This window comes from Ochotona curzoniae, unplaced genomic scaffold (genome assembly GCF_017591425.1).
Source record: "Ochotona curzoniae isolate NIBS_2020 unplaced genomic scaffold, NIBS_Ocur_1.0 contig_883, whole genome shotgun sequence".
Classification (NCBI taxonomy): domain Eukaryota; kingdom Metazoa; phylum Chordata; class Mammalia; order Lagomorpha; family Ochotonidae; genus Ochotona; species Ochotona curzoniae.
Window position 1 is genome coordinate 23,663,586 of NW_024466599.1, and position 12,502 is coordinate 23,676,087.

General features: G+C 41.2%; 1 protein-coding gene across 2 annotated transcripts in view; it reads left to right on the forward strand.

Annotated features, from left to right (window-relative positions):
- RASGRP3 (RAS guanyl releasing protein 3) overlaps positions 1–12,502 on the forward strand; it is a 68,559-nt gene that overhangs the window by 42,761 nt on the left and 13,296 nt on the right. For both annotated transcript variants that reach the window (XM_040993059.1, XM_040993060.1), the window contains 4 exons: positions 536–811; positions 8,631–8,708; positions 8,951–9,067; positions 11,870–11,985. In XM_040993059.1, coding sequence (XP_040848993.1) covers positions 536–811; positions 8,631–8,708; positions 8,951–9,067; positions 11,870–11,985 — 587 coding nt within the window. The remainder of the gene's footprint in view (positions 1–535; positions 812–8,630; positions 8,709–8,950; positions 9,068–11,869; positions 11,986–12,502) is intronic.

The following is a 12,502-nucleotide window of genomic DNA, read 5'->3' on the forward strand; positions in this document are numbered from 1 at the left end:
CATGATATCTTTGTAAATTATTATTTGAACTCTTTAAAAAAAAAACAGGAAAAGGAAATGAGGAAGCCCCAAAAAGTTAAGCGATTTCTGGTTACTGTGGAGTCCAAACCCACAGCTGTCTTGCACCTCAGTGTCCCGAATTAACCTCTGAGCTATATCTGAAGTGTAACTTTCTTGGAGCAACTAGGAAATTTCACTATGACACATGCTTCAATTTGTACATTGTCCTGTTTTCATGAAGCACAAGATGTTTAAGTACACATAACGCCTTTTAACATCCCAGCATCTCTTATAGGTGGACTGAGGTGCACACTATTTCCATTTTGTAGCAGATTGGAGCAGGCCATTGGACTGATAGCCAGGCCTAGTACATTTTTCTAACTTCTTTCCCCTGGTTACTATTTCCTCCCATCAATGTTGGTGAAATTGATACTTCTCTTGGTAGCTGAGGAATTTCCTAGCCACACGTTGCAAGATCTGGGAGCGGTCAGAAGGGAAAGCTGTTTGAAACATCTACTTTTCCATCTGTTCTCAGAACTGGAATGAAATGACAGAGCTGGTCTCCTCCAATGGCAATTATTGCAATTACCGCAAGGCCTTTGCCGACTGTGATGGCTTCAAAATCCCCATCCTTGGAGTACACTTGAAAGATTTGATAGCCGTCCATGTCATTTTCCCAGACTGGATGGAGGAGAACAAAGTGAACATTGTGAAAATGCACCAGCTCTCCGTTACCCTGAGTGAACTGGTGTCCTTACAGAATGCCTCTCACCATTTGGAACCCAACATGGATTTGATCAACCTGCTTACGGTGAGTTTCAAGGGACCACATTTATATCACATAATCTTTCTGCACCTCACTTTCCAGAGGGATATATGAAGATGTGTAGCAGCAATTTGCTTTGGCGGAAAACTGATTTCCGAATCAGTAGGTGAGAAGAAGTTTCAAATCAGGGAAAACAAACCCCAAAGCCATAACCAGCATGACGGGGGACTGTAACCTCAGGGGAAAAAAAACCCCATTTCCTTTGTTCAGAGGGGTCTAGTCTTGCATGTAGAGCTCTTGCTTTTGGAATTCTCAGAGAGGTAGCTCCAGACTCATTCTTGTCCCTCCCTCCCCTTCATCATGCATGTTTAGCTGATTGCCTCATTCTCTATAATCCTGAATCGCATCCTTCTCCTCCTCACTGCACTTAGTTGCGGTATTCAGTATTGCTAGGATCTCCCCAATAACCATCTCCTTGTCACACCACCGGCAGCTCTCATTCTCATTTGGGGCTCTTCAAGACTCAATTCCTGGTCGCACCTGTGTGTCTTCACCCTCCTGCTATACGAGACTTTGGCGAATATGGGACTTCATGTACTTCTTACGATGAAATGCTACCCTCGGTTTTCTGGGCTTTGCACAGGCTTGGAAAAATCCTTTCACCACCTTTCCATGTGGCTAGCTCACATTTAGAAACCTCGATCTTTCTGGAACATTCTCTGGCCCCCTCTGCAACAGTAACACGTTGTCATATGTGTTGTCCTTATACTTCATACTTTGTATTAGATATTGCTTGTTTATGTGCCTTGCACATCACATTCTTAGCACTTCTTGTGGTATCTAGAATAATTAGGAATGCAATAGATAAAGTTCATGTCATATTTTGGAGTGTTGGGAGTGACTAGAAGCAATTTACCTGCCACTCACATTTGTTGGCATTTGTAGCAGACATGGCTAGCTTATATGTGGATCCCAGAACTTTAGATACAACAGATGTTTAGGAAAATATTTTTCACTGGTTGCTTCTTTGTGGGGAAACGTGTAGCTGACTTCTCTCATCCTTGCTTCAATAAATAAGATCATAGCTCCCTTGTTTGGCGATACAACCCCATAGCAACTAAAGCTTGGCTACAACACTGGATTGACTAGTTTCCTTTTATGGGTGTGGAAAAATGAAGCCTATAACTCATGGTAAGCTCTGACAGCCTAAACCATCCAGGACTGCTTTGCTGGAGAAGAAGCTGGTTCCTAGACCTTCTGAAAAACTGTTCCTAGAGCACATAATTGCTTACCAAAGAAGAGACCCCTACATGTGAGTGATACTGCTAGCAGCATGGGAGGTGTAAAGCAGAAACTGCCAACACAGAGAAATGCAGCTCTCTAGCAGCTGAGTCAGTGTGACAGACAGTAAACGCACACATTCTTTACTGAGGAGAGAAACTCAAAATAATCCAAGCAGCTGCATTTATTTAGTATTTGCCATGTAAATTTGTTTCCATGAGCAAGTGAGCAGAGTTGCAGCCCTCATCACAATGCAAACCCACAGACACAGGTGATGTCTGCAGACTGTCCTCAATGTGTGACCCGTGTTTCCAGTGCCTGTGTCTAGACTCTATCTGCAATATCAAGCAGAACTTCCCAGAACACATGCCGACAACATAGTCAAGTTTTCATGCAGAAACAAGATGATAATTGGGTAGAGAAATACAGATAGTAAAATAATATAAATCAGAGAGGAATCTATTGGAGGATTTTGAAAGTCATGCCAGTGGCATAAATGTAAAAATGGAACGTTGGAGCTGAAAAATCACTCATTTTTGCTGGGGAGAAAGATACTCTCTCTCTTGCTCATTCTTGTTCTGTCAGCTCATCTTAAAGATATTGAAAAAAAAATTTTTAGAAGCCACAAATCTCCCAAATCTTAGACGCAAGTTCTTTCAGAGTCATTCCCTGGCAGTTACTTAATTTCTTCTCTCTGCTAACTAGCCCTGATTTTGGCTTTTTCATAAGAGCTTTGTTCTCGCTCATGAGGCCTCTTCCCAGTTCTAAGTCAGTGATTCCAGAGATGAGTAGTGGTGGGGTCCTGAGCATAAAGAACCAAATGTCAACTTAATTCTAAGAAATGTGCTGGTTGAGTGGCTCCTTAGGACAGCCTAGTCCTGTGTTCGGTGGTTAAGCATCAAGCAAATTTCTGCTTAAACCAAGTTCTTTCTGGTCCTCCAAAACAACCAAGGAGAAAGGTCAAAGCACAGAAATTCACCTCCCTTCCTCCTGACCCCTGGGGAGTTAATCTCCTCAATATGAGAACTGTGGTGATAGCTCTGATGTGTCAGTTGGGAGCCCAGTAGCTGTTCTGGGAAGTGCATGCATGGTTGAGTCGCAACTGCATGATTGACTGCAGCTGCCCAGGTGCATGCAAGTGTGTCCACACCATGGTGCTAGAAGGGCCTTTCATTGTGCTCAAAAGACTCCAAGTGGTTTTTACTCGCCTTGATTCTTTTCATCTAAATATGACAACCCAGTGAATGAGGTAACCAATAAATGATTCAATATACGATTGAAAGCTGTGAAGTATAGATGAGAGCTCTTTTAAGTTGTTTGATACTTATTGTGTATAGTAAGCCACAGAACAATGCTACTACCTTCTATAGTAATGAATGTCACTTTTCATAACATTTTTCACATATAGTTTCTTAGTAAATTCATACAAATAGCACCCAGTGATGTGACCTGGGCAAGGGAGTGAGTGTTACATTATCCCAGCACTTTCCTTTGGTATAACAGAAGATGCTGAGATTTTTAGAGGATAAAAGGTTTGCAGGTGGCAGACATGTGTAACCGAGCCCTAGGTGTTCTCTTTCTTGGAGGGTTTGCTTCCGATGGACATTGGCTGTCTAATGTGATTGACATGTGATTTACTTACTTCACATCTGCAAAAATTAAATATCTGTATTTCCCTCCCTCTTCATGCAGAATGATGGAGTTTATTACAAGAGAAAATGTATAAGAGCAAGGACTGGGTCTGTTATTCTTATCATTGATCCTTGGTGCCCTGCACAGCCCTGAGAATGTGAAAGAAGGAGGACTACTTCACCAAACTCTTGGGGACTTCGTTCCTCTTTGGTGGGGAGGTCCAGGGAAAGTGTTCCCACTGAGATTCCAGTTTATATAACCAGGAGTTTAAGAGCTCGTGCTTATGTTTCAAAATATATGAAACAGTCTGATTCTTTTCATAGTATTTTTAGCCTTATCGGTTACTTTTACCATTTGAGTACATGCAAATAACTGGAAAGTCCCTGTATTTTTACAGTCTCATTTTCAAAAAAAAAAAAAACAGTTAAAAATTGGTGAGTGGAGGTAGTTTGATGACCAAGTATGCAAGTGTGCTTTGTTTTGTAATAAATACTCAGGCCAATGTAAAGATTAGCCTGAAAATTAAATCTGCAACTGTCTTTGCTGCGGAGATAGGCTGGTAAATGCAATGGCTTGAGTCAGTGGGTGGGAATATTTGTGAGAAACAACCATACTCAAAATACATTAGGCAAGTGCACATTTTCTTGAGATGCCATTGGTGGGCTGCTCATGTTCAATAAGGATGTGTAGGAAATAGGACAGATCCTTCTTTGGGCAGCCTCTATGAGGAGATTCAAGAGAGGAGTGGGATAATGGTTTGGCAAGTAGAGATTCAAGTGGTGACCAAAAGGGCAGCTTTATATGCACAGATAGACACAGTGGCATTTGAGTGAATACCAAACTCCGCACCTGTGGCTTTCTAAACAAACCCCATGAGGCACATATCAGCTCATTTAATCTTTACCACAGTGCTGAGAAGGAGCTATAGTGATGATTCCCATTTTCTAGATTAGGGGACCAAGATTCAAGAAGATTACTTACTTGCCCTGGTCTGTACTATTAGTGAAGTTGAAAACAGACTTTTGGAGAAGACCCAATCATTTCCATTAGTGGGTCAGTTATCTGTCCATCTGACACAGGGCCGTAACATAAAGGCTGTTCTGTGTCTTATTCAAGAGCCTCTCCCCAACTTAGCATGTGGCTCACTTGGCATTCTGGCTGGATATTCTGGTACTGCTGTCATTTCAGTTCTAGCCAATGCTGGTGCCATTCCCCACACGACGTGGAGCCTGAGTCAAGAGGAAAGCTCATGCTTACCAAGTCCAGGTTGTCTCCTGATAACAAGGACTTGAGCATGAAGAAGTCATTTGATTTTTTTTCTCTTTATTAGTAAAACCTCACAATGCAAGGCTGCCATCTGGGAATGGGGGATACAGGGAGGAAAGACAGATGTGCTGCTGTTTTTATGAGACTTGGATCCCAGCAGAAGGGTCTGCTGGAGAATGGACAGAATAGTGGGCAGCTGCCCCAACATAGGTGTTTTTGATTGCTAGTTACCATTGTTTAAAAATTGGAATATTCCACATAAACCCCACTTTCAGATCTGGAATTTCAGTCTAGAGTCAGGCTGACAACATTTGTTGTAGCTGAGGAGTGGCTATCCTCTGCTCTCAGTCCCCAGCACTCTTCCTGTTGCCTACTGGTGCACAGATCCCATGCCAGATCCTATTTATCATTGTAACTTTTTTTTAAGACAAACCAAAAAGGTAAGGTGCTCAAGTTAATGACATAAAGACTTTTTTTCTGAAATAAAATATGTGTGCCAATATTCCTGTCTGGCACATCCCACTTCAACTTCTAAAATTTTTTTAAAATTTATTTGTTTAAGAGATGTGGAGTGGAGAGGACCCACAGATTCACTCCCCAAATACCCACAACAGGCAGGGCACAGCCAGGCTGAAGCCAAGAGCCAGGAACCCAATCCATACCTGTCACATGGGTGGCAGAAACCCAACTACTTGAGTCATCCTGTGCTGCCTCCCAGAATGTGCGTTAGCAGGAAGCTGAAATCAACAGCTGGGATTCAGGTAGCCTAACATAGGATATCCATGCATTGTCTTAACTGCTGCAGCAAATGCCCAACCCCTAAATTTCCTTATGCTTGAAGAGATGAAAGAGTAGAAAGTATATTTTTGTTGTTACTACTATATTCCAGACTTAAAAATAAAGTTCCTTATAGAAAACTCAGGATTTGTTTTGCCCTACGCTAATTCTTTCATCTGGGATTATTTTGAAATCTTGAAGCCCTTCTTACCCTTGTGTGTGAATGTGATTTAGCTCCCGAGCTCATGCAGCTCTTTAAAGCTAAAATCAGGAGCTAGAATCCCAACTTCTTGATATGAGACCAACATCCTTTATTTTTGAAGATTTATTTTATTAGAAAGGCAGAGTTACAAAAAGAAGAAGGAGGGGAAGAGAGAGAACCATTCATTTGCTGCTGTACTCCCCAAATGGCTGCTACTACAGTTGGAGCTGGGCCGGGCCAGGAGCAAAGGGCTTCATCCAGGTCTCTGATGTGCATGCAGGTACCCAAGTACTTGGCCTGTCTTCTCCTACTTGTCCCAGAAACATTAACAGAGAGCTGAATGCTAATATCAGCATCCCATATGGGCACTAGTTTGTGTTTCAGCTGTTGCACTTCTGAGCAGATCCCTGCTATAGGTTCAGGAAAAGTACCAGAGGGTAATTTACTTGGGGCTTGGCTACACACATGGGAGAGCCTGCTAAAGTTCCTGTCTCTAGCCTGGCTCAGCTCTGGTTATTGCAAATACCTGGGGAATGAGCTAGTGGATACAAGATTCCTCTTTTACTGTCTCTTCCCCACTCTATAACTCTGACTTTCAGATTTTTTAAAAAAAGTTCAAAAGATGTTGAGTAGCTACAAGAACAGTGACTTGGATGACTCCTGCCACATGGAAGTATTTGTTTATTGATGGATATTTGTTGAATGAATATATTAAATTTTATGATTCCAATTTTTTTTTTCTAAATGAGGTGGAACAAAAAAGAGAGTGAGTGAAGAACATACCTTATCTCTGAATTTTCTCTTGCTTCTGCCTCCTTTTTCTTTCCTGTCACTCCAATCATTAGACTTTGTCTTCAGACAAAATATGGTGGGGGAATTTTTTTTCATGCCTGAAAAAAAAATCAAAGAAAAAACTCAGTACCTGGTTATCTTCGTTGCTGATGAAATGGTGTCATCCAGCAGGTGTCTTATCATTGAGGACTTAGGTGGGATTTGTCCAGGCTTGTCTTGAACTTCAAAACTAATTAGAATGATTGGGAACAGGCATTTTAAGGCTTTACGAATTTTATTTTTGCTTTTACATTTTAGTGATCTTTTTGTCGTAAACTTCAGCTCACAAAAGGCTCTGTAAACTTGTCCTGATCTTTTTAGTCACCATTGGCCCCTATTCTGCATCATCATCATCATCACCATAACATTAACAATTTTAATAATAACATCCACACCGCTGAAGAGCATTTTGTAAGATTTGGCTGTATATCAGATCTTGTGTGATGCTGTTTATATGCATTATTTCATTCGATTCCGATCGAAATCCAAATCAGTAGGGACTGTATGGTCATTCCTGTTTTATAGATGGAGCATTCTGAACGTCAGGCAAGAATTAGCTTGCTCAAGGTTACAAAGTTTGAACCGAGGCTTACCAGACTCCAGTACCTCTAGTCTTCTACTTTATTCTGCAGCTCCCTGAAGGATTCTGGTGGCAATTAGAATGCGGCGTCTTACTTCCTACTTAGTATGTACTACCCTTGATTGGTAGGAATTTGTGCTCTGAGTTGAATTTATCTGTTGGTGCTCTGAGTTTATATTATCCTTCTTTCCATCCTGACAACAAAATTATTCTTTAGCTCACAGTTTTGGATGTTCAAAGGCTGAGATTCGGAAGGGCCCATGAATTTGACCAGCAAATGGGGGCACCATTGACAGGAAGGCATGTGAAAGGGCTTATGTCACCATACAAGGTCCCCTAGTCCCATCTCCCGCAAAGACTTCAGGACCTCCTGCTAATCTCTCAAAGATTCTCCAGGTCCCCACAGAGGCACCTGGGGACCAAATTTGGAGGACACTGAAGCATATACACAAGCTAGCAGATCCTACTTATTCAAATAAATTTTCAGGCCCATGACAGCAGAGGAAATTATTTTTTGTCATTCTGTACCACCATAATTTACTTAGTTTACTGCCTAAAATAAAAGGGCTCTAGTTAATTGCTGGTTTGTTATCACAGTCCTTACATGAGATCTTTAAGGCAATATTTGTGATCATATTTTGTGTTTCTGATCTGTGAGCATTAAGTCTTCCTCATCTCTAGCTCAGGTCACAGCACTAAGAACTAATCAATAATCATTGCTGAGAAATTATGTCAAATTTTTTGATGCTGACATCTATAGCAGAACTAAATTTTCTTTTTGTAAATGTCATTCACCACCTTTGCATGCCCTTTTTTTTATTTTTTTAAAGATTTATTTTTATTATTTTTTTATTGGAAAGGCGGATGTACAGAGAGGAGAGACAGAGAGGAAGATCTTCCATCCGATGATTCACTCCCCAAGTGAGCGCAACAGGTCGATACTATGCCGATCCGAAGCTAGGAGCCTCTTCCGGGTCTCCCACGCGGGGGCAGGTTCCCAAAGCTTTGGGCCGTCCTCGACTGCCTTCCCAGGCCACAGGCAGGGAGCTGGAAGGGAAGCGGGGCTGCCGGGATTAGAACCGGCACCCATATGGGATCCCGGGCGTGCAAAGCGAGGACCTTTAACCACTTGTGCCACCGCACCGGGCCCTGCATGCCCTTTTTTTTAACTGTTCTGTATTGATTCAGATTACTATGTGTTGAACTTAAACTTTTAATTTGGAAAATGTTTCAACACTGTAAATAAAAAGAATATCATCCACAGTAACTGTTTATCCCTTTTAATTTTGCTTCAGCTCTCTCTGGACCTCTATCACACGGAAGATGATATTTATAAACTCTCACTGGTGCTGGAGCCTAGAAATTCAAAATCGGTAGGTAATCAGCTCAGCTAAAAGGAATTAAGGCTACTGCTAAACAAAAAAACTATCTAAAAACTTGTGGAGTTCTCTGTTCGATAGAATTAAAAAAGATGCTTGTTGTATAACCATACAACTTCATATATGTAAGTTTCTGTGATCTGATTAATATATAAAACCTGTCTTTTCTTAGTGTTTCTAGTTCTAATTGTCCAAAATTCCAGTTAAAGTTGAAAAATACATATGTGTTCTATCAGCAGCCTACCTCCCCGACTACACCCAACAAGCCTGTGGTACCCCTGGAGTGGGCATCAGGGGTGATGCCAAAGCCAGACCCCACAATCATCAACAAGCACATAAGGAAATTAGTTGAGGTAAGTAGTTGAGGGAGAATCAACAGAGAACACCTGAACATCCCTTTCTCTTTCCAGAATATTCTCTGGTTGCCCAAGGAATCTGATGGCTCATAAAAGTAGCCCTATGTTATTTTAAGAGCAATTTAGCTGACCCTTACCTGCCATTGGCCTCTGAATCAAGAGGAATCTTCCAGAAAGACCCTCTTTCCCCTTTTTGTCAGTATGCTGTCATGAGCCCTGATATTTTCACCAATTTTCAATTCCTCTTCTTCTTATATGTTTGACATTTCTACTGTTGCCACTAGCTTCTGGGACTGTTTGGGTGTTAGGATCACTCATGAAAGGTCCACATGGATCACAATGAAATACCAGGTAAGTTGGTTATTCAAGGGGAGGAAAAAGCCCTGTGGGTTGTGGTTTCCCGAGCTCCCTATTTCTGGTTTAATGAAATAGAAGCATTCCGCCACTCAGAACCTAAAAAGCACTGGATGTAGAAACGAGGTGCTGTGTTTTTCACATGTGAAGAAGTATGAAAATGCCCACTTGGGGAAATTGAAACATCACAGGCACTGGAACTGGGGTCCCTGGTAAAGGTCTGCTACTTTCATGAGTTAGTACTTTCTCTGGTGCAATAGGATTAGACATTTAAAATACGTACCTTTTTTTTTTTAATGCTATGAATGGATATTAAGAAGAAAAACATTCTACATTGTGGATAATCTGGGCAACTGTGAGACTTCCTGTCTCCACACAGGAAGGAAACAAGAAAGGGAGGATGGGAGAGGATGCCTGCTGAGGGAGGCTGCTGAGAAGGTGATAAGGTCCCCGAGAGCATTTGGAGATTGGCTAGGAACAGATCAGGGACAGTGGGAAAGGATCCAGAGGCCTCGGGGACCACAGGGACTGAGTGGTCGTCAGTAAGGTCTGAAACCAGGAATTGCAAATCAGAGTGACTTCCTCCTCTGTTTCCGTGGGCTGACTTCCTGTGCTCTGGTGGGAAGCTCAGTGTCTCTCTGCCTGTCTCTCCCCTAATCCCCATCTTACTTGGCCTCTTCTTTCTCTCCAGTTCTGTTTTCATAGGGGAAGGTTGGCCCAGTTTGGAAAAATTACTACCATAGGTTAAAGCGGAAGGAAGATTGTGCTTTATTGTGGATTTTTATGCTGAATTCTATTCCACAAAATATAAATCAGGATGTTAGACTATACATAGAAGTAATTTAGGGGCCAGCCCCATGGTACAGAAGGCTAATCATTCATGTGTTGGACCGGCATCCCATAGGGCTGCTGGTTCGTGTCCTGGCTGCTCCACTTCCCATCCAGCTCCTGCTTAAGAGCTTGGGCCCCTGCACCCACATGGGAGACCTGGAGGACGCTCCTGGTTTCTGGTTTCAGATTAGCTTAATTCCAACTGTTGTGGCCATTTGGAGAGTGATGCAGCAGCTAGAAGATCTCACATTCTGTCTCTCCTCTCTGTAACTTTATCTTTCAAGTAAAAATTTTAAAGATCTTTAGAAAAAAATTACAAGATGCTATATCAATAAAATATAAAGTTTAAATATATATAAATAAGGGTTAACTTTTAAGCAGTTTGGAACTTACAAAAGAATATAATGTTTTGTATTTTTGTAATCTACAAAATACACTAGCAATGGGTGCTAAACACTGATTTTAGTTATATTTTAATTCATTTATTCATAAATACTTTGGTAGGTAGAATAGACAGAAACTATTTAGAAAGGTTAGGGCTGGCATAGTAGCTGAACTGGCTAATCTATCACCTTCAAATACCGATATCCCATATGGCTACTGGTTCAGGTCCCGGCTGCTCTGCTTCCCATCCAGCAACCTGCTTATGACTGGGGAAAGCAGTGGAAGATGACCTAGGATCTTGGGACCCTGCACCCAACTTGGAGGAGGCACCTGGCTCCTGGTTTTGGATCTGCTCAGCTCTGGCCGTTGTGGTCATTTGGGGAGAGTACTAACAGATGGAAAATCTTTCTCTCTGTATCTCTCCTATCTATGAACCTGCCTTTCCAACAAACATAAGTAAATCTTTTTAAAAAGGAAACTAGAAAGGGCAAAGATGAATTATGGCTTGAATCCAAGTTAATATAAATTTGCTTGCAGATAGGACTTATAAACATTTTTGGAAACCTAACTTAGGAGCAGTCATTTATTGCAGTGGTTAAGCCATCTCTTGTGATACCACATCCCATTCCAGAGAGCCCCTGAGTCCCAGATTCACCCTCCATTCCAGCTTCATATGCATGTGCACCACAGGAGGTAGCAGCCAATGGCTAAGTTCTTGGGTTTCTCTCATCCACATGGGAGCTGGCACAGTACCAGCTGTTATGAGCACTGGAGGAATAAATCAGTAGACAGAAGTAAATTTTATTTTCTTAAATTTGAGAGAGGAAGAGACTTTGATTAGAATTGAATTAAGTATATACTTTCATTCTGAGATAATTTAATATCTTGAGACTTCATTTTTTACTATCATGGTACTGGAATTTGTAAATCCACCAAGCCTAACTCTCACTTGACTTAGAGTCTCAGTTTATCTTTTTCTCTTGTTTTCCCAGCAAATCTTTCTTAATCTTAACCCACTCACCGCACCCCCCCCCATCATACTTGGTTTTTATCCTTAGCAAACCATTGATCTTGTTATATGTAAAGGTCTCTTGATTATGTTACCGCCCACTAGGTTTTAAGCTTCTGCATAGAAGGGATAATGTGCTACTTTTCACTGCTTTCACAAGAACAAGTTCAGAGCCTGATTCATAAATGCTCATTCAGTATGCACTTGTCTTTCATTTGCAGTCTGTATTTAGAAACTACGACCATGACCACGATGGGTACATCTCCCAAGAAGACTTTGAAAGTATAGCAGCCAATTTTCCCTTTTTGGATTCCTTCTGTGTGCTGGATAAAGATCAGTAAGTTTTAAATTTTTTTGCATTTTTTTTCACAACCTTCCTAAGGCAGAAAATTATTAGAGGAGGGCATGGAAACCTGTAACAACTGCAACCCTAGGCAAGTCTTATTTTTCACTGATTTTTTTCCCCCTTGTCGTCCCTGAACATGATCAGTTGGATGGAATCCCAGGGAAGACCACATTGTTAGTGTTCAACACAAGTGCCCATTTGCAAATTAGTATAACTCCATATTTCTTACATTCCTTGTAATGTTTAGCTATCAAAGCCAAGAAACTTCCATCAAAAGAGACTAAAAGAGAAATATGGCTAGATACTGCCTGGGAGTCCCAGCAATCTGAAAAATCACCATGACCAGGTTTTGTTCACAAGCTGAAGATAGCTGCAGGTAGCAATGAATAACATATATCTTCAATGAATAACATCTACCTTTCAAATACATTTAATTTTTTTTAATTAAAAAAGATTCTATGCCTCCTTTTTAAAAAAAGAACTAATAGTAATTGCTGAGAAATCTGGC